At 41.3% G+C, this 23,176-nt stretch overlaps 1 protein-coding gene across 14 annotated transcripts in view; it reads left to right on the top strand.

Moving 5' to 3' along the window:
• Positions 1-23,176, top strand: part of NTMT2 (N-terminal Xaa-Pro-Lys N-methyltransferase 2) — a 47,767-nt gene that overhangs the window by 938 nt on the left and 23,653 nt on the right. For 8 of the 14 annotated variants that reach the window (XM_075156716.1, XM_075156713.1, XM_075156715.1 and 5 more), the window contains exons 2-5: positions 6,855-7,030; positions 12,449-12,698; positions 15,333-18,992; positions 22,763-22,890. In XM_075156716.1, coding sequence (XP_075012817.1) covers positions 6,855-7,030; positions 12,449-12,698; positions 15,333-15,607 — 701 coding nt within the window. In that variant the 3' untranslated portion in view covers positions 15,608-18,992; positions 22,763-22,890. The other 6 variants (XM_075156714.1, XM_075156725.1, XM_075156724.1 and 3 more) reach the window with 6 other exon arrangements.

Below are 23,176 nucleotides of genomic sequence, written 5' to 3'. Positions count from 1 at the left end.
CAGCATGCCGAGACATTTTTTTTTAAAATGCAGAAAATGAATGTTCATTTCTTAGGAAAATTTGTCCCTGAATAAGAAACAAAATTTCCCTAGGACAATATAGCTAAAAAGTAAATTTGACTTGAGTCTGTATTACGTTAGCATGTCACTTTTTAAGCAGAATTATTCAGCCTCCACTCAATGTTAGAACTGTAGAAATTTAAGATGGAAAGGATGTGTCTATGCAACCTGTTAAACTACTCTTCACAATGAATTCCTGAGGGCTCCTTCCTAATTGAATGATCCATTTAAGCGAGAGGATTATCTTACCTGATTGTGTGAAACTATATAGACCCCAGAATGAGAACTCTGCTCAAGATGGTAGAATTCATGAGTCCTGTAAACAGAAAAAGCATTTCCGTGTTATCATAGTATTTTGATGTGGCTTTTCAAATGCAGCAATATCTGCAGCTATTTAAAATGAAACGTGGAAGATAAATACTCCTATCCCTAGTGGTAGGTAGCTGTGAACGATGGAAAGGAAGGAAAGATGGAAAGGAAGGAAAGTCAATTATAGGTCGATGGAATCTCAAGAAGTCTATGAAAATGTTATTCTTTCATTTGTTTTGAAAATAAACACAACATATTAGAAACTGAGCAAGATTTCCTACAGTGTTAACTGTTAGTGTAAGTACTAATAGATCATTTTAAGGCTAGAAGGTACCATTATGAACATTCAGCTTAGAATTTCATGTAAAAGTTCCTGCATCGTGCTTGTAACTTATACTGGCTCACAGTGTATATTTATGAAAACAAAAATACCTTGGTTTAAGGGCTGCAAATGACTGAGAATCCATCAGTCCATCATTAAGCTGTTTCCAGGGCTAATTACTTCACTCTTGTAAAACTATATTTTATTTCTTGTCTGAATTTTATTTGAATTTCCATTCCCAGCCAACAAGCTTTGTAAAATGTTCCTATCAGACTAAAGATCCCCTCTGCCAGGCTTTTCATTACCTGAATCATTATAACTTCACTAAAGAGCTTACAAGCTTGTTGCCAGCCTATCCAAATTAGTTTGCCTCCATGGAAAAGGTACGGTGAGTCCATCCTTCATGTGAACATGCAGTATGTCTGTTACTCCATGGTTATTGTCACGAAGTAAAAGTGTGCATAAGGTCAGGTACTGTGGGATAGCCCATGCACTATGAACACACATCCAAGAAACTTCACACCATGGTAGGATATCATGGTCTGGATGGGTGGACAATCAGATGGGTAAAAAGTGGTTGGGTGATTGGGCTCAGAAAGTTGTGGTCAGATCTCGAGGTCAGTGGAGTACCACAAGGGTCTGTCCTGGGGCCTGTCCTGTTTAACATCTTTATCAATAACCTGGAGGAGGTGAAGGGCTGCTTGCTCATCACATTTACAGATTGCAGCCAACTGGCAGGACTTGTCCACAAGTTCTAGGTCAGGACTGCCATGCAGAGGCACCTAAATAGGCTGGAGGGAAGAGACAGTGGAACCTAGTGAAATTCAAATTCACTGAAATTCAAAGGCAAATGCCAAGTCCTGTACCTGGAAAGGAAGAACCTTTGGCAACAACAACATGGGCTGGGCAGTGGCGGGCTGGGGAGCAGCCATGCTGATAGAGTTTTGGTAGACAGCAAATGAACGTGAACCAGCAGTGTGTCCTGGCAGCAAAGGTGGCCAACAGTATCCTGGGCTGTATTAACGAAAGCATAGCTAGTTGATCGAGGGAAGTGATTATCCCCTTTTATGCAGCAGTCATTAGACCATATGCGTGGAGTCTTGAACTCCCAATGCAGGGCATGACATGGAGTGAGTTGGATGACCTCCAAGGTGGTGAGGGAACAGGAGCATGTGCCCTATGAGGAGAGACTAAGGGAATGGGGCATGTTCAGCCAGAAGAGACAGCCGCAGGGAGACCAAATATCAACCTGCCGGTACCTACAAGAAGATCATGAAGAAGATGGAGCTGAGCTCTGCACAGTGCTGTGAGGCAGGAGGACAAGAGACAGCGGCCATAAATGAAAACAAAAGAAGTTCAGACTGCCTATAAGGAAAAACTCTTTCCCCGTAAAGACAGTCAGGCATTGGAACAGGTTGCCTAGCGAGGTCGTACAATTCTCCATCACTGGAGGCTTTCAAAACCTAGCTGAATAAAGTCCTGATGAACCTCATCTGATCTCATGTCTGTCCCTGCTTTGAGCGGAAGTTTGGACTAGAGACCTCCTTAGGTCCCTTCCAACCTGCATTATCCTGTGATCCAGTGCCCTCTGTGATGGACAGGACAGAATGTGGCAGGTCTGAACATCTCTGCAGAATGACATTTTCCAGTTCAGTTCAGAAAGGAACTGAGCAGAAATGAACTGAACTTCTCAGGCTTCAAGACTAGATCCAGATATCTCTGTGTAAACAGTATTAAACAACTAAAGCAACACTAAGACTGTGACCTAGCAGGGTAGTTAAGCATGTGTTTAACCCTAAGCATGAATAATGACACTGAAATCAAGCCTCACATTGAAACTTGCAGTGCAGCCCAGGGTCAGCAAGGTAGAAAGTTTGCTTCAAGCTATGCTAACTCCACAGTCCCCCCACTCCATTGCTAGGTTCAGTGGTAGAGCACTTAGGCATGTTTACCTATGAGTTGAGCGTATCTGGTATCACAGCCTGTTAAGAGAAACATGTCACTTTTACAGACCAGGGTAACATTTATAAATAAAAGACATGAGTAACTTTAGGCCCTGATCCAACAATGTACTTAAATGTGTGTGAATGCCCTTAAGCCCAGTGGACTTTAATGGAGCTATTCAGATGCTGGAAATTATGCATGTGTTTACATGGGCTGTGGGACTTGGTGCCAGTGGGGTGAGACCTGCAGTGGAAAACTCAGATGATCAGTCCACGGAGACAAATATTCCCGTGTGTGAAGCACGTGTCTGTAAAATCTGCTTTGGGGGTGGGCTGATGTTCATCCTCTATAAAACAGAATTTAAATGGTTCTCGGACCACAGTAGAGAGGTGAATTCTACCCTGCACCCAGATAACTATTTTTCAACTGATGCACAAAGCAGATGTTGCATTTAAAAGGGAATACTCAGCCAAACTGGAATTAGTTCAATATCTTGCAGAAAGCACTTGGAGCCACAAAATAATGTTCACAAATAAAAACTTCAAAAAAATTACTTGCAACATTTACTTCTGCCAGGGAAATTTAGCTGAGTAAACCCTGCAACCAAGAACTGTAAGACAGTCTATTGCAGGTTGGAATTGCACCCGGTCTTACGCATTAAGTGGTCCATTTCTCTAGAGATTTAGATCAGATGCACTGGGAAACAAAGTTTTGAACTGATCTGTAAGAAAATATTAGAGATAATCTTTTGGACTTTGCAGGGCAGAAGGGCTTAGGTAGATGCTCTCTGTCTAGTCCAGGGGTTGGCATTCAGCTGTAGATCACCACTCTGCATCCAGACTGTGTTTGCAGCGACTGAAAATTATTAACGTCTCATGACTGTGGAGTAACCTTTAGGGACTAATTGCTGTTCTCAGCCTGCTTTTGCAGTGAGTTTCTTTTAACCATCTCCACTTGGGGGACTTGCCAGCAGATTCACCTGAGAGATGAAGTGTGCCATGAAAAAAGTTTCTTCTTACTTTACTAGAAACACATTTCTAACCTTAAACCTTACAAGTTACCTTTCCTTACACTGAAAACCTTGTCTGTGAAGGACAGCTGCCCCCACTCAAAATGTCTGAGAGACTTGCAGCCTCCATCATCCTATCCTGCCTGTGCCCTGCTTTACAAAGTTCATTGAAATCAGGCTGTGTATCTGTAACAGACCTCAGAAGTATTTCATTTCCTGATGCACGAGATAGTCCCACATGGGTCATGGAAAGGGAGATGCCTCTGGCTAGACAGGTCCTGTGATGAGGGGGAGGCGCGCTGGAGCAGAGCTGCAACACTAACTGCCACTAAGGACACGTGTGCCTCCTCGCTCTTCTGTTTTGGGGTAGATTCCTGCAAGCTGGCAAACCTCCCTCTGCCTCTGGTCCTGCTGCTGGAGCCTGCATGCCAGGCACAGCTGCGAGGCAGATCAGAGGTGAGGTTGATTGGCTGTGTCTGGAAAATTGGGTTGTGCATTGGAAGAGTTGGCAGTGTTGCAGATTCATGGGAGGGAGGAGTAACACTGAGGCAGCAAGAGGTGGAAATCAACTCTATAGTGAGTTGCATGAGTGAGACTGGGGGTCCGCAGGAGTAGACTTTGGGTACAGTGCCATGTTAGCCTTTTACGTTAGCCTCTGTCCCTGCATGCCCGCAGGTGGGAGAGGTGAATAAAAAAATCTTTGCAAAGTTTGATGCATAGAGAAGACCCTATGGATGCTAAGCCCAGAGCTGGTTTCGGATGCCAGCACGTAAGGCAGGGCTCTGGGGCCCCAGCTGGCCCGGGAGGAGCCGCAGTCAGCTGGTGTATGCGTGCAAGTCCCGGCAGGCATTCTGCAAGCCTGATACTAGTTCTGAGTGAGAAATCTGAGAGCACACACTACAGATCTGATCTCCTGAACAGCGTATCATCCCCATGTGTTGCCTCAGGTCAGGCTCATGTTTTGAGTGGAAGGACTCTGAATATTTGTTGTTCATGCTGCCAGCTGCCTGCAACACCCTGTCCTAGTGGGCAGACAGCCTGTAAATGCCTTTCCCTTCAATGTAGCAAAATGGGATAAATTACTGTCCCTTGATAGGTCCATTAAACAAGCCCTAGAAGTCATCACTGGGCTCTTACATGGAAGATCTTGCAAAGCCAACATGCAGGGATTCAGTTCTGTTCACCAGACAGGCTGGCATCTGAAATGGAGGAAAAAGAGACACAGAGAAAACAAGATGGTGCCACTCCCAGGGAAGATGGAGGTAATTTACTGGAAGAATCACAGCCACCGATGGAGTCTTTTTCCCAGGCTCTGGGAGTCACCCTGGCCAAGTTGTGCTGGGGATTGGCTGCTGCCCCCTTCGTATTAATTTCTTCAGCTAAATGGTTTCTTCTGAGTATGTGAATGTAATCGGTGGAGTGTGTAAAACTCCCAGGTTTGACCCTTGCTGGGCTCAGTGCTTCTTGTGGTATAAATTTCTCAGGCATAACATAAATGTGTAATGGATTAAAGCTTTAATAGTATCCGTTCGGCAGTTGCCTTAAGCAGGTGATGACAAGAGGGGCTGGTAATGCTGCTTTTGTTGGATGAAGGATATGCCGGGCATGCTGCTTATGTGTAACCCAATAGCACTATTCTGTTCCGAGTGGTCCTTGGTGGTAATTACTCCTCATCCTACTTCCTTTGTCCCCCCCTCATTTGCCTCCAAAATGTCATTCTCCTGCTGAGGATGGGCAGGCACACACTTATCATTCCCTGCTGAGCTTGCTTGCCCTCAATAAATACATTCCAGGCTTATATTCAGGGCCTCTGGCCTAGCTCTCATCCTCTGCGTGGAGGGCATAATTCCTGTTCCCCAGCCGGCGTAAGCAAGGCATGGCCTGTTCAGACCCTTCCCAGAGCTACTGGCAGTGCTCCTGTGGATGTTTGAAGATGCAGCGACAAAGCACTGCTCCCTGGTCCTTCTGTGTACGCAGCCGGCAGGGAGCCCTCCCTTTACATTGTTATTAACCCAAAAGATGTTTGCTGCTGGCTCGTTTCCAGTTCCTCAAGCACGCTGGGAATCTGCAGCAGAGCTGGTCTCACACTGCAAGGTGATGCTCACAAAGACTTGTTCCCAGTGTGGCTCCATCCCTCCTTACTGCTCAGCTTTCATAGACAGGCTTGTAGTTGTGTTTTCGTTGGAAGGTCTGGCTGGGAATAGCTGTGTGTCGTACACACAGGAAACTGCCTGGACACCTGTATGTGTGCATGAGATAGTAAGAGGTGCTGGTTTCCGAGCAAACTATTTATGGCCTGCCTCAATCCAAACTTTTGAACTGCAAAACATAACTACTTTTGATATGCCGATGCACATCAAGTATAGAAAAAGCCAGGACGCGGAGGATAGACTTCCGTTTTTTAAAGAATATGGGAAAATAGCCCTTTAACCAGCAAAGCTCACAAGTTTTAATAAAACAGCTTCAGGCTTATGATTGCTGTATATTACCAGCAAAATAGCCAAGCAATGAAAAGAAACATCCAAGCCTCTGGCTCGCAGGAACTTTCCAGTATATCACCCACTGATTATCTCGCTCCTTGATCTGTGACAGATGAAAATTTAGGACTGTCTTTTCTAAATTGTCTTCCCCCCGGATACTCATTTAGGCCCAAGACTACCATCTGCTCTTTGGTTCAGCTTACTTGCAGTGCCACAGACTGTACAGTATCACTAAAAATAAACCAGCGCAAGTGCCTCATTCATCCACTCTCTTCTTGGTGCACTCTCCACGCAGCTGTCAATGGCTATAAAGCATCTATGGAAATCTGCAGAACAGTTAGGTTTGTGATAGCGGAAATGATGACCCTCTGTAGCAATAAATGCCACCCAGAGCTTTTCTGGGAGCAAATCAAACCCCTTGCTCTTTTTGGCATGCATATTCACTTCAAACTTGAAACGATTTTTCACTGATGTGAAAACATAGTGTGATGACAAAAATGATGTCTGAGCCCGGGAGGCACTGAATTTGCCCAAGGGGGGCTGTGTCCCATCAAAGTCTTGCAGGATTAAATCCAACACCTTTCCTTCCACCTTTGCTTTAGAAACAGCGGTTTGGTGATTTGAAGGCTCAACTTAAGTTTATAGATCTTGGCCATTGTGCCTCCAGAGCAATAAATTAAACCAGAAATATCTGTCATTAACAATAAAATAGTGATTTATCTGCTTGCAGTGAAACTTTACGCTTTGACAAGTCAAGTTATCAATGGGGAGATGCAGTTCTACGCCAGGGCCAAACACTTCTACCAGGAGGTGCCAGCCACAGAAGAGGGCATGATGGGAGACTACATTGAGCTCTCCAATACAGACATTGAATCCTCCAGGGAGTTTCTCAGGAAATTTGTTGGGGTGAGTCATTTAATCCTGTCTTCTGCAAGAAACAGTGGTGATGTGTCATAAATGACATGCAGTGCACTTGGTCACATATCTTTTAAATGGCACCATATGTCATATTTGATATGCAGTCACAGGCCATAACTGACTGTCATTAGGTCTAGTAATGTATTCTGCCAGGTCATGCATCATCATGAATACACATTTTACCTGGCCATATGCCGTTATTTACCTGTTTTGCATCCTTTTCTTATGCTCCAAAGCTTCAAAGAGGATTGTGCAAGGAGTTCTTAGAATTGTGTTTGGGTAGGAGATTAATTCTCAGTGCAGAACTGGGACCTTTCATGATAAAATCCTTGCTGGCTTCAGTGGGAGATTTGTCTGTGCAGTATATTTGGGAAAGTAGCTGAGACTAAATGCCAAGTTTCTGTTTTGCCTATTTATAGATATTTCTGAGAATGCTGCAACAAAACCCAGCCCTCCCTGCATGCCCCCCCCTCCCCAAACATTAGGAGTATATAGAATAAGCTACCCATTAGGAAAAATATTTTTTTCTTAAACATTCCAGTGTCACTAGGGACCTTTGCAGGCAGATTTCTAAAGGTCTGTAAACATCTTCAAAGGTCTGCTTTGACCTGAGATGCAAAGAGATGCCAGGTGGGATTTTAAAAGCACCTACAATAGCAATATCACTTTGGCATTTAGTTTTCTGAAAATCCTGTTGATGCCTAAATGTGTCCTTGGAAATCTGCAAATCTCTAAAAGTGTGGCCTGATGGTTTTCTGATTGCTCTTCCCTCTTCCCAGGGGAAAAGCCCACTAAATTAGCTCAACAACAGTATTAGATGCTAAAGAATCCACAAAGCTACAGGAAACCAAATTTTTTAGTCTTAATGATCTACTGTGGGAAAAAAGCTCAATAGGTTAATTAGATGTTGTGTATAAAAAAGGGCACAGTTTAAATGGATTGGGATGGAAAATGAGCATGGCTTAACAACAGATAGAAATCCTGTATAGCAGTGAAGGGCAACTGATGCCAGTTTGCTGTACCTGATAGAGGGAGGCTTTTGGGGCAGTGAGCCAGCAAAACACAAGTGAACAGCTACATTTTTTTTATTAACAGTCATTTGTATTAATGCTAATGCAAAAAGGCCTCACAACATTTCAAAGCTTTATTGTATCAGGCTTTCTACAAACACAGAATGAGAAAATACAAAGAAAGTTCAGCAAGGCAGCTGAACCTGATGGTAAAATGGCATTTTCAGAAAAAATGAAATGCAACTTATAAGCCTAGAGCCAGCTCAAGGCATATTCCTTAAATTTTACTTAAATCTTGTTTTAAGGACATTTGTGGAATTCAAGTGGTGCATAAGCATGTACTCAGGGAAAGATTTCACGCTTCCTAGACATCATATAGATTCAGTTTCCTGAACGGCAGGTTTATATCACGCTGTTATGCTTTCTCATCTCCAAGACCCGAAAAGGAAAGAAGTACAGTCGGTAGCAGAGTTTCACATGCCAAAGAGAAATCATACCCAATGCATCAGGTGTGATGACAGATACAAAATACTCCAGAGCAGAGTTCCTACTTCTATTATTAGCCAGGGATAGAAAGGATACTCTGAATGGCCAAGATCAAACAAGAAAAAAAAAAAAGGAACAGAAAGGAATCTGCACGTTTTGCTAGTTCTGATTTAGTTTGTTAAAGTCTGTCCTCTGTTGAGATACAATCAATTGGTTATGTTACTTATGGTTTATTTTCCTTTCTTACTACTGCAATTTGAATCCTACTCGACCAGATACAGATTTTTACTGGCTTCCTGTAGTAGTGACTTTATTGTAAAACTAACTTGACTTAAGTCTTCCCAAGTTTATGGCTTTATGAATAATTTTTTTTCCAATAAGGCGATCAAGATAGAAGAAAGCAATTTGCTTCACCCTAATATAAACTATACTTTCTTTTTTAAAGAGAAGTTTAACAAAATCAGAAAATAGGAAAATTAGTTTCAGATCAACTTAACATATTTCACTTTTTTTTTTTATTGTTTTACCCTGAAAAACTTTCCCCTTTGTTTTCAAGATATGTCAGTTCCAAAATGAAAAATGCTGTTTAGAAATGAAAAGTTGACAAGTTATTTTCTTTTCCTTGAAAGTCGTGAAAAAGAAGTATCTTGACATTTTCAACATTCTTTCCCATGTTTTTTGGCTATAACTATTCTTTAGTTTTGAAATATCAATTTCACAGAGAGTTTTATTCTTCCAAAATTTTATTTTCTGGCAAAACTAGTGCTCCTTAAAAAACAGTTGCCCAGTTCCACTCAAATTACCCCTCTTGAGTTAGTTTGGCTGGTGTGGAAATGCCACACAGTGACATTTCCCTTACATGACTGATGTTGCATACCTTCATGTATGGCATTTCTTAGCATGATTCTTAGCACCACTGTAAACTGAGCTACAGATTTCTTTACCATTGGAGAATTTATCTTGCCTGGGCACATGGAAGGAATTACAGAAAGGACTAAGGACTTCACTTACTTTTTAGCCTGTCTCCTTCCCAGGCGAGTCAAACTGAGTTAAAAGTGCCACTGTGCTCAAGTTAAGAGGTTTTATGTGTGTGTGGGCAGAACTCAAACCAAGAGCAACATTACTTGAGCCAACAGTGCTGTACAGACAAGCTATAGGCTGTCTTAGGTATAGTCGTACTTGAAGGGTTATCAGCAGAGCTGTAGCACTGCATATTTATGGCAATGTATTAATGCCAGTTAAAGCCTTGATGTTCACATAGACACTGTGTTTTCAGTGTTCGGAGGTAATGTGTAAAAAAGGAAATAAAGAAAACAAAGAAACCATTAATTCAGGAACAGTTGTGAGCTATAGGTATGTGAAATAATATGGACGGAGATTATATTAACTTTATAGCTCCCTTTCTGCCCTAAACCCTTACTCTCTTTCTTGCCCTCAGTTCACCTGCCTGATTGGTTACTTGCTGAATGAAAAGCTTCTCGAAAGTGATTTTTCTCCTGTTTGATCAGGGGGATGGAAGAGATGTTGAAAACCTGATTTTTTTTTTTTTTTAATTTAGAAAGAAAACCACTGTGATTTTTATCTATTTCTTGAACACTGATTTCTTTTTTATCCTACATATCTACACTGCCTTCCTGCCCTTCCAAGACCTGAAGTAGCATCAGGAACATATTCCACAGCTCTTTTATCTCTAAGGAAATTTGTGAGTGCCCTATTTAGCTTTACAGAAGAATTTTTGGGCGTGTATGTGTCCTAATTGATAGTCATTCTGAGTAATGGGAAGCAGGTAATCAGACGAGCAGTCAATCTTAAATTTTGAAGCCTTTTCTGGCGTAAAATTTTCACTTACACTATTTTTTTAAATAAGGAGTCTGATTTTCAACTCAATTAGGCTTTTGGGAAAATGATTGCCTTCCAAAGAAAATGTTAATACCCTGTCAAAGCTCTGAGCACTTCCAAACGGAAAATATATTAGCTGAACATGGAATTATGTCAACATTTTCATTACAAACGGAGCCGTGGTGCTTCACAGGGCTTCTCAACTGACTGCCTGATGCTCTTGCTCCCTTTCAGCGAAGTGTGGGATCAATCTTCATCTCCCATGATTGTTCCCTTTCCTTCTTCTCAATGGCAAATGGAGATGTGTCATCAGAGGTCCTTGCCGTGACGCATCATGGGAGATGAATTCCCTGTTTCAAGTGAGGTACTGTGACTACAGGTTCTCTGAAACACAAATGTCAGAGAAGTTATATGTTTTTTTGTCGAATTCTGTTACTTGTTTTGGTAAATCATCCCAGTTTTCTCACCAGCTTTCTCGAAAGATTTTTACTTAATCACATCAGTGTAGGCCTGTATATATCTGCCAGCAAACAATATGGAAATCCACCTTGTAAAGATCCAAGACACAATTCCTTCTCGTTTCATGAACTCCTCGTTACAGCTTAGTCTGGTCCTCAGTAAAAGCCACATGCTCCTAAGTGCAGCCTGTGAATGAAGAATGGCTCACATTTTCTGGCTAACTACAAACAGGTAGTCTCCAGAGTCCAATAGGGTTGAAGGCTTGTGGACTCTTGCACACATCGGGAGATTAATCTTCCTAGGTATACAAATTGGGACCAGCAGCCTTGGAGATTGGTGAGAGCCTTTGAGGTCCTTGTGCTCTTTCTACAGTTACTCTATGTAACCAGATGCTCAGCTGGGCTATTCATAGTCATGTCATTGATGGTATTTGACCTTAATAATCTACTGAATTACCCACTGAAGCAAGGCCAGAAAAGCAGTGAGTTACGTGATATATGCTTGGTCATTACAGAGGGGGTCCCCCAGTAAGCAGGAAGAGCAAGACTCTTCCTGGGCTTACTTCCTTTAAGAGCAGTGAAGTTGCAGCAGGGACTTTGGCCCATAGCTTTCACTTCAACACTCAGTTCCAGGGGACAGGGGAAAGGTGTTTACATTTGCTTTTAATATATTTGTTTAACAGATAACTTTGGCCAGGGTAGCTCCAATCCCACAGTCAGTGCATGTACAGACTTAAAATTTCTGTTTTGCAGAACAGCAGCAGGCTCTTAAGAGCCTTTTTATAGCTAGAATGGAAGCTTTAGGGGTGAAATACAGCTTTCATTATAAAGCTCCTTTTACAGTGACTCATTATTTTCTCATAGACATAGCCTTTGTGCCACATTTTTTCATGTCTGATCTCTGTCCAGAGATGATGTTTATGAAGAAAAAAGGAACAGTTAAGCAAAATCTACTCAATCATCTTTCTTGTCTCTATGCCTAAAAAAGAAATTCTGTATATGCTCCAGTCCAAACTTTTTGAGTTGTCATAAGTTACCTACAACTCCAAGATCTTCATTCAAACACAGCTTGTTTTGAAAACTGCACTCTGATCCCAAGGATGCTGTGTATCTGCAGAGATGTCCATGGGCACCTTGGGAGTTCTGTGCTGCAGAAGTTACTTCTTGCACGCAGTATTTGGTGTATGCTTACTTTTTTGTTTGGCCTTTACAAGGCTCAGAATGAGGCTGTGAGGTATGAATATTTGACAGATGAAGTTACAAGGACTTTACAAAGACCAGTGGATCTTCTGAGAAAGCTAGGAGCTTGTGAAAGATTATGTCTCTTCTTATACCAAGCAAAAACTTATTGTACAGCAGTAAATGCAGGGCTGCAATGAGGAGGTCCCATCAACAGCAGTCTGGGAACCTAGCAGCCCAGCTCAGCTCACATATAGGTACCCAAAGCTGTATTGAGACTGTCCCAGGTTCTTCTCAATCTTGCAACAGCCCTGCACAAATAAGGAGACAAGACACTAGGCTTGGTGGACTAAAGGCCATAGCGGGTAACACAGTTGCTATGATCTTTCAGGTGGTATTTTTCAGATTTCAAGTTACTTTCTTGTATCCCACAGGGAGTGGGGAAAGCTGGCACCACCCGCGCCCTGGACTGCGGATCTGGGATAGGTCGTATCAGCAAGCATGTCCTGTTACCAGTTTTCAAGAGAGTGGAACTGGTGGATATGATGGAGAATTTCCTGGCTGAGGTCCCGAACTACCTGCAGGGCGAGGAGGACAGAGTAGAGATGTATTACTGCAAAAGCCTCCAGGAATTCACTCCAGCCCCACAAAGATATGATGTCATCTGGATTCAGTGGGTTTCAGGTTAGTTCAGCATGATTTATCCAGCCCAGCATCTCAGAGAGTTCTTACACAGCCTGTGCTAAAGTTTATGTTAAAAGAATGGTGCAGCTGTAAAAGGAGGTTCTCAAATCTTTGGGACTGCTACCTAAAATCTCACAAGAGATTTCTGAGAGTTCTCCCCAGCCACATGCACAGTGGGTACAAATCAACTTGGGTTTTTTCAGGTCACGTATTGGAGGAAGGTACATGTTCTTGGAGAGTAGCCTGCATGCTAAGGTGCAGCTGAGGAGTACGCCTTATATATGGGTTTTCTTGAGCAGGAATCCTCCTTCTTAGTTGCCAGTGCTGCAGACAGATACACGGGTTTGGCCTCACCTGTGAGCTGGGATTTCTGAATCTGATGATTATCCAGACTTGGGGGTATTTCAGGAAACAATTTGAAAAAATCCATAGTGAAATCACCAGTACCTATAAACCAGATCATGTCTTATACATGCACTGATGCTTATCAAACAGGTTCACTTAGCCATGTCCCACAGTACCCCCTCATATAAGAAATATCTGCTGCTTCTCCTACAGCCACCCCAGTGAATGCCGTGCAGCATTAAGAGCAGCAGGCTGGCAGTCAGATAATGTGGGCTATGTTCCTCAACAAAAAAAAAAAAGTTCTTAATTTTTTCTAGAAAACCTGCTGCAGTGCCTAACTCTCCTTCCAGAAAGGAGGTTTTCTCCTAATCTGTGAACCTAAGTGTCCATGGTGCAGTTTCAGCTGGCAGAAGTCATTAAAGCACAAGAGGAGGCCTGAGCAACTCCTCTCCAAAACCCTGCAGATAGTTTCTTGCTAGGCAAAAAGAAAGATAAAGGTAGAGAGGTTAGCACAGGAGATTGTTTTATTCAGGAACACTTATTTGTCCTCTGTCTTAAAAAGTAATGAAACTGAGCTTCTTAGAACAGGTCTTTATAGCTGTACAAGTAAATTGCTTCAGAACAGTATCATTTTCCTTTGTATTTTTGCTTTTCTTGAATAACCAGTCATTGCAGTAAATGTAGCTTCTGCCTCATCTTTTGAGCAAATCCGAGGCAACATGAGACTGAATGAGCTAAGACTTGCTTGAGGCTGTGCTGATCAGCTCCTAACGAAGGGAGCATATGCCTTTTCTTTAACATAGACACAGATCTGAATCTCCTTCCTCCATCAATTTCAATGAAATATGTAGTGATCTTAAGTATTAATCAAACTTCTACCCCTATCTTGAATTTGGCTGAAATACGCCAACAAGCTCAATGCTTTTTGGTGGAGCGAGGGCAGGACTGTTTGGTAGAGAGAAACACCATGAAGATCTGATTTTCTTAGGAAACTAGGCTGAAAGCTAAGTTAAGAGAACATTAAGTTCCAAATTAGGTGTTCAAAAGCTTCAGTAAATCTTGCTGATGCAATCTTGATTTGTCTTATATATGCATAAGTATATGAGCCCAGGCTGTTATGTTATGAAAAAATAAAAATGCAAGTTTACATTTCATATAGAAATTACCATTTTCCTTCAACTTGAAAGGTGTTCAGCTTTAGGCTTTGGGGCTTTTTTCTTTTTCTTTTTTTTGGGGGGTAGTTAAGAAACCTGACATGCTATGTCAAAATGTGGTTTTGAAATGACAACTTCCATTTATAAAAGTTTAAATCTTCCATCAAGAAAAGTAAATATTTTGACTAGAAGATAAAAACAATTATTTTTTTCAAGTTTTTCATTCAGTTTCTGACCACCTGTCCTTGTTAATCCATTTTAGATGTTTCACATGTGAGAGTTCTCATTTTGCTCTTCTCTGAGCCCTGCACGGCTGATCTCAACATAACAGAAGCATTGATCTTTGAGAAGGAAGGATAAAAAACACAATCTCAATAACATATTGAAAAGAGTACTATTTTTAAATGTATATGGTATATGCAGAAATCACAACAGTATGGGGTAATATAAAGAGTTTATTTGGCAGTTTGGAACGTCTTGCATTCCTCACTGGATCTTTGATCCAGAACTCCTTTGATGGGTATGTAACGTTACACAAAGTTACAGAGATTTGTAGCATTAAAAGACAGAAGGGACTGTTAGATTACCTAGTTTGACCTACTCTATATCACAAGCTGTTATATTCATTCCTTTACCCTTGTACTGAGCCAATAGTTTGTCTTCAATTAAAACATATCTTGAGAAATGGAACCACGCTTGATTTGAGGACTTCAAGAGGTGGTAAACACCACTTCTGTTGGTAGTTTCCAATGGGTAATTACTTACACTGTTAAACAGTTGTCACTTATTTCCAATATGAATTTGTTTGGCTCCAGCTTCCTGCCACTGATTCTTATTATGACTTTAACCACCAGATTAAAGAACCCTTCAGCACCCAGTATTTTCTCCACTATTCCCATTGACTTCTGTCCACATCTGTTGCTACTACTAATATGGATCCTAAATATTGATTTGAGTTTGTAACTGTTGTTCTTGTTGATTTGCCCAAGATTTCATAATTAAATCTGGCAGGACTAGAACTTCTCCTGCAATAGACAGGGTATGGAGACTCAGATCAAGGCACCATTCTGATGTGTACAGCGGGAGTCTGTTTGAATGGTTAATAGTGATCTATTTTCCATCTTTTCATCTGTAGGATATCTGACAGATAAAGATCTCCTGGAGTTTCTCATCCGGTGCCAGAATGGCTTGAAGGATAATGGTGTTATCATTCTCAAGGACAATGTAGCCAGGGAGGGCTGTATCCTGGATTGCCTGGATAGTAGTGTGATCAGAGACCTGAACATCCTCCACAGCCTCATTGAAATGAGTGGACTCGCCATCCTACGAGAGGAGAGGCAGGAGGGATTCCCTGAGCAGTGTGTCCCTGTCTGGATGTTGGCCATGCAGAAAGGCCCTGGCCATTCCTGATTGCATAGTGAGACTGCAGAGACTGGACTATGGATGAACCGCAGGACTGGGAAGGAGAAAAACATCTACTAGAATCCTCCTAACCATGCACTGCACTGCTACTGCTACAACTCTAGGGCAGCAACTCCTGGAGAATCGGGAGAGAATTACAATTGAGCCAGCTTCTCCTGCCTACTTCATCATTCTCTCCGTTTTTAAAAGCCTTTCTAACAGCTCCTTGTCAGATCTCTCTTTCATTAAGGACTCAATACTGGACAAAACTCAACTAATAGAAAACAATTAGGTTTGAAGTTTCTGTAGTGGCTAATACATTTTGGAGTGTTCCGTAGGAGGTGTTAACAAATAAGCCTGGTTTTTACTATGGCACTTAAATCTTCTTGGAATTTAAGAAGGATCTGTCAGATCACTGAAGCAGGAAATTCAGATAACTTCTGGAAAACCTAACCCAAATTTTGACTGTCATCACTATCTGTACTTTAAAATATTTAAACCAAAAATGTGAGGAAAGTTTTATCCATTTGTTGGCATCAGCTATGGAATTTATTTCTTTTTTTGCATTTCTGTCAGTTTGGACAATAAGGCAACCTGGTTAATTTTCCATTTTTAGTAACTACTTTATCTTCCTGATGTTTCTACCATAGAACAATAGTGGTGCATAAGGGTTTTCGCACTCCAGGGGAAAACTTAGATGACAAATATATGCACATTTGCATTGAAATTTTGTGAAAAGATTGCCCCACAAATTACATTCTGGAAAATATTTTTTCAAAATGTTCACAGTGGAAACCACTTGAAAGCTTCTCTTTATTATTCATACCACTGTAAATTTCTTTCTTTCCCACATTCAGAACAAGTCTGGCACCATATGCAGAGCTAATGGGATTTCATGGGGTGTTAATAGTACGACTGTAAGAAGAACTAATACAGTATTGTATTAATTAACAACTGTACTAAACTGCAGAGGGTGTTAGTGTAACCCAAAAGCATCCATGATTTATATTCAACCAGCAGCTGTATAAGCCTGGATTTGAAAATACTAACACACATACCATCTCCTTAAGGTTCACAGAAATTACACATTAAGCTTCTTGTCCTCTTCATATAGGCACAGAAAGTGTTGTGGGAGGACAGAAGTTCATTTTGCAAAAAAATTCAGAATTCGAAATTCTGCTTCATTCTGAATGAGGACAAGAAGGGAGAATTTTGAAATTCTTTATGAAGGAAAGCCTCACAACCACAGACTTTTCCAAGTTGATTAAAATTTTTCATTCAGACAAAATCAAATGTTTCTTTTGACTTGGACTTTTAAAATAATTTGCGCTTAAAATACTATGAAATGCAGTAAAAAGCGAATTAAATATGGCTTGTTCAAATTTTTAGAAATTAATGATAGCGTTAGAATGGACTGTTCTGACTGTCAGAATTATTATCGTGTTTTATTCCCCTGAAATGCAATTCTGGCAAAACTTATCAGACTTTTTAAAGATTGCATTATGACAAACCTCCATGTTCTGATGGAAAGGAGTTCTATAAAACATCCTCCACATGACTGTAGGCACAATTGTCTGTGTCAAATATTGTCATCTGTGTTAGATTAACTCACATAGAAGCCTGAAGATAACGAGATGAGGGAACCTCTCAGCTGGATTTTAGTACGCTTTGCCATCCTTTGATAACAATTCTCCAGTTTTGGTTTTAATTGCATAACTCATCTTCTCTAGCAATATGGTTGCATATGTTGAGAATTTTCAATTTATGGCAGAGGGCTTCCTGCCGTCAAATCTTATCCAGTAATTGTTCTCTTAACGTACCATCACTAATTGTGGCATTAAGGAAAACAACCCTGGTGATTTGGTGAATATTCTGGCGTGTCATATAACCTAGAAACCAATGGTTCCCATGACACAGATGCTTCTGGAATGTTTTGGCTAATTCTTCCATTCTAATCAACTGGTAATGGATGTAAATTTAGTATATAACTATTAAAAACCCTAGGTGAACACTTACATTCTAGAATTGTCCCCAGAACTAAGTGCTTCAAATTCCTTTTAAGCCACTACAATGCTCTCATTCTGCCGAGGCTGCTAAAAGCTGGTATGGTCTTTGTGTGCATATGAGTATGTGCAGATATCTGAAGGAAACCCAGTCATTTGTTTTACAGGAAAGAGGCATCAGTCTTATAGTTAGTAACACTGGTTAGCAATAACAGGAGAATATTTAAAAGGCCTTTACGTGGATTACAAATTAATTTGTCCTTCACCATTTTTTCTTCCAGCCAGAGACGTCTGCCATGGTGCAGAATACTTGGGGACTGCTGGAGATCCTAGTACAATCGTGTCTGTGCCAGGCATATCTGAATGGTGTTGGTCACTACAATGGTGAGAGAACGGCATTGCGGAAATAGGGAAGTAAACAATTTTATACCAATCTAAACAGCTGCCACATCTCAAAGGGCAGAATATATCAGCTGTTCACTTACACACCAGCGTGGGTGCAGTTCAGTAATGAGAGACGTGGTTCCAAGATGGATATAGCATGTAAAGTGGTTTAGGATAAAAGGTAGAATATAAATGACTGGTATTGTTATCAGTGAAATACATTTTTCAAGGTAAAAATGTTCTTCCCGTATTTTGTACATCTTTCCTATTTGGATTTCCAGAATACATATACATAAACGTATAATGAAAATTGGTTCCCTTAACTATGTGAGACCAGAGACAAGTAAAATCTTAATTTAGTAGAAAAACCCATATTTCATGGTTTCCACATTCCTGGAAATTAATGTTTCATGGCTATGTTGCTTCCACAGTAAAATATTAAAGCTTTTCTGGTGACATAATGAACCTCAAGAGTAAAGAAACACAAGCCCTCCAGGGGCTTAAATACATGAGATTGCTGCAGACTGAATAATATTTTGGTTTCCTCCTTTTCCAAGATATATTTTAATTCAAGAACTCCCAGTCAACCACTGTAGGCCACCCTTAAATGTTCATGAATTTGGGTAAGGGCCATTCTTGGCTTAAATGTTCAGGGCTCTCTGGACTTTACCATAGTATATAATAATAATAATGAATCACAGATTTCAAACAGAAGATCTTGCTTAGAAATCATCTATGTATCAGTTGCTCTTTGGTATTCAAAGACTGGATAATCAGCTCAGTTGCTCTGCCTCAATTTCCAGGTTATTTAAACCATGCATTTAAAGAAGTCTTTATCTCATCAGATTGCAGTGGGAGTTTGAATCCCATTTGCATGGTGCTCATTTAAGACTTGTTCCCGATCTTGACGTTACCGAAATTTAATCCAAGATGAAGACCCTGGCTGAGGCAAGGTTCACAGAACATTCAGGGTCCTTCAAGCTCAAGCCCTCGTTCGCCACCAAGAGGTAATTAGTGAAATACCAAATTAGTCCTTCAGTCAGATGTTTCTCCCAGGCAATCACTACTCAAATAAATGCTTAACCAAAGTGCAGTAAAGCCCACTTCTGCCATGCCACCACCAAAGCTCTTGGTAATGCTTGGTTTCCCCATATCAGGTCCAGTGCTTCCATTCTGTGTGACTGAAGGCCAAGTATTTTCTTTATTATATGAATGTGAGGTTCCTTGCAAAAGAGATCCTCAAGCCCTGACAGTAGCCCCCAAATGCTACTGCAACCTGAACAAAATGTAAGGAAGCAATTATTACAGCAGTCTGAACAGTGATCCCAACTGTGCAGCTCCAGCAACCATCAAAGCTCAAGCTGTTCGTGTTCCGAAGGCAACTCAGACATTACAAATGTCCTTTCATTCCTAATTGGAAGAGAGAGCCATCATTTTGAAACATATCGCTGAATGGATGTTCTAAAATATTTTATTTCAGAAACACTGAAATGATCATATAAAATATTTTTAGTTTGATTTTCTTGTTTGGATGTTTATATAATGTAGTCTAAACTGACATGTTATGTGAGATGATAATATAATACATTATATAGTATTGTAATAGTTGAAATGAAACATTAGTTTCCTACAGAATACGCTAATAAAATCAGTACATTCCCTGCCCCCAAATTTAGTTAAACAAGTGAGCAATTTCCAGAGGAAACAGTCATTTCAAGAGGAACAGTCCTGTCAAGAAGTATTTGCCCAAGCTCTTTTTCTCCAAATGTATCCCATCCATTCAGGCAACTTGCAGCGTGCCTGGTCTAGGGAGCAGCCACCTTAGGCTCTTTGGCAGGCAAGATGAAGAAACTGGCACCTCCAGAGCAATTCAGACCACCTCAGAGCTGAACTGGCTTGAAATACAAGAGTCTCCCCTCTCCCTGATGGTTGTACAGCGGGAATGAAAGTGCATCCTTGTTATAACCAATTCAGCATCTTCATTGTTAATGTCAAACAGAAGCGCAGTGTGATCTGAGGAGCTATGAGTGTCAAAACCAGAAAAAGGCATGGACCTGGATAACCAAACACCCATTAAAAATCAAAGTCACGGTACCGGGGCACTACATTAGTGGGAGCAATGTATCACTGCATAATGCCAACTGACAAAAGCTTTGCCAGTTATTCCACTGAGTGCCCTGAGTACCTTTATGCCATTCACTTGTTTTTTCCATTCTCTTAATCCAGGCTCCCCAGAGCGTTTACAATGGCATATCAGACAGTAGGCCTGTCCAGAGGAACTTGACTGTTATGTGTGATTAAAACCAGTTGTGTTGCATCCCATCCCTCTTCTCTTCCTTTGATGCTTTTTCCAACTTGCCAAGAAAATCCCTCCTCCACTTGCCAAAAATGATTTGTTCTCTGTGGACATCACCACATCTCACTGAAGTAAAACAGATTACCTTTGATTTTAAGAGGAGGTAATTCTGTTTATCTGAGAGCAATAACAACACGCTGTATTTCAAACATACAGGTTAATACCTGTCTCTTTCAATTGATGTCACGTAGGCACTCCCAGACCTTTGTAACAAACAAAATTCACATTCTCATCATCACCATAAATAACAATATTTGTATGACACCATATATCCCTAGACCTTGAAGCATACGTTATCATTGTGTTCGGGATAAGGAAACTGAGGCACAGAAGGGTGATCTGGGCCGCATTACAGCTTTATCTAAGTGGTGGCTGTGAGTGATTAACACCTCCACAAATCAGGCCACTATGGGAACTATAGTGTTTTGCAGGCAGACATAAACTTATTCTGGTTACGCTTGGAGCAGATTGAAACAGCATGGTTGTGGTTAGCCTGCTTATTAGGCCAACCTGATATGTCCTGCAAAGAGAGGGCTCAGGCTGAACATTGTGCTCGTGAACACAAACAGCTTCTGTTCCTTTGAAAGCATTGGAAGAACAACCCAGTGTATGCCTGCAGCAAAAATAGACAGAAAATTGGTGGAAAGTCTCTCTTCCCTGTATCTCTCTTCCAAAAGCAGGCATTGAATTTGCAGGCATTTCAACCTGTTTTGGTATTTTCAGGCTCCTGAGACTAAGGTTTTTAGAGGCATTTGAAGATGCAGAAGTCCTGTAAGTGCACTGTGGCTTAGCAGATACCTATTGGTGTCTTTGAATCCTGCAAGTCTCTGAAGATTTGGCTTGTAGGAACTTCAGCTTCACACAAGACTACATTTTCAGAATTATCTAGGAAACCAGATTTGAAAGCATTTAAGTGCCTGTCAGTGGAGGAAGGCATCTAGAGGGATTTCTAAAGTGTTTGGCCAATTCAATCAAAGTTTAGCATCAGCATGTCTTTGAAAACCCCTCAGGGACATGTAGGCATCTTAGGTACAAATAATCTCACTTGATTTGAGACACCTAAATATAGATGTCTCATCTAAGATAATTGTCTAGGCTCTCTTTGCAGTCAGTCGAGAAAAACTGGCCCATGCAGGAGACATTCATGGCAGGTCCATGCATTTATCCCATTTGGATAGATGCGTTAAAGATCCAAGCAATAGCAAAGAACTTCTGAAAGCTCCATTCAACTGTACCACTTCGCAGTGACTTGAATTGACTTGCAGGTACATTATGCCCAATTGCTCCCCTCACCCTAACCTCTAACAAGGCCCTGTGAATGTAAAATCCTGATTCAGAGACTCTCTTCCAGATCTGTAGCAGAGATTCCCAAACAGTGGCACACATGCCACAAGTGCTGTCAAACCTCTACAAAGTGGTACACACCTTCTGAGCACCTTCTATGTGCACATGCAGCCTGATGCTTCTGGGAGCAGCTTCAGTTCCTGCTGCCACTGCTGCGGGGGCATACTCCAGCGTTGAAATCCTCCCACACTCTACCAATAACAGAATAACAAACATACAGCATCATCAACTCCAGAAAGTCAAAAATCACAGATCTAGCTTCAAAATCTTTGTTTGGAAGATTTCTCTGTGTACGTACACACATGGTTAACAGTTTTACAGATGTATACACATACATGTGGTCTAGACGCAGTTTGTATTAGCCAAGGTGACCTGTGGTCCTTGGAATATGTGTGGCTTGCCAGCTTTTTACAAGGCATCTGCTGCAGTGGAACAGGGGCCGCTATGTAATGTGGATCCCGAGCCACACAAAGAAATGGTCCAGCACCGTTTGCCAAGGCAACTGTTGCTGGATCAGCATTGGACGTCATCTGTTCAACCTGGCTCCATCCCAGGACTCCATGGTAGGATCCCTTGGGTGACACCTGGCATGTCTCACTTGTAAAACCCACTCAGATCTGCCCTACCCTCTTTGAATTATGTTGCTTGTATCTTAAGCCTCTCAGTCATGTGAGGATTTTGTAATGTGGTGCATAGGATCAGCTAAGATGACCTAATGACCTTGTGGCTCCCTTCTCTATGGCTGCACGTAATCACAGGGCACACCAGGCATGAGATGCTTCTTTCCTAATTTGGACATCTAAGAGACACTTGTCTGATGTTAAGGTAATTGTCAAGACTTCCCATGATTGTCACTGGGAAGAGATCACCTCCTCCCAGAAAGCTTCTTCCCTCCTGCAATGGTTATCCCATATACTCAACTGTAGAAGGAGTCTACAGGACTGTCTTAGGTTCATACAAGCCATTCTTAGGTGTTTACGTGAGGTGAGATGAATTCCAGCTCGAGTGTATGGGAATTCATGGACCCTGCTGTGAGACCGGTCTTCAGTGCATTCAAGTCTGTTCTTTCTCCCACAGATGCGGAACTTGGATCTGCAGCCCCAGCTGTAAAAATCTTACAACTCTGAAAGCCTCTACTGAGGACCAAAGTGAAGGTTGTCGGACATTACACCATCATGGACCTTTTAGCATTTTCCTTTCAGAAGGTATGGGCACAGATACTCCTGAAAACTCAGTGGAGTACAAAATTATACTGATGTTTGGTTTGTACCTCCCCCAGATAGACATGATAAGTTTCCTGAGGGGTGCTTTTTGCACTCTGGATTGATCAGTTTACCAGTGAGCCAGGGCTGACCCTCTGTTGGGTCTTATTAAATAACAGACTAGTTTTATTTATGGATCAGTACATGTGTGCATTGCTAAATAAACAAGTGGCTTCTCCTAAAATCAGGGTACCATTGGCAAACTCTTAAAAATCCAACCCATAAAATA

Source organism: Calonectris borealis, chromosome 8 (genome assembly GCF_964195595.1).
Source record: "Calonectris borealis chromosome 8, bCalBor7.hap1.2, whole genome shotgun sequence".
In the NCBI taxonomy this organism is placed as follows: domain Eukaryota; kingdom Metazoa; phylum Chordata; class Aves; order Procellariiformes; family Procellariidae; genus Calonectris; species Calonectris borealis.
This window is presented reverse-complemented; position numbering and strand designations above follow the sequence as displayed.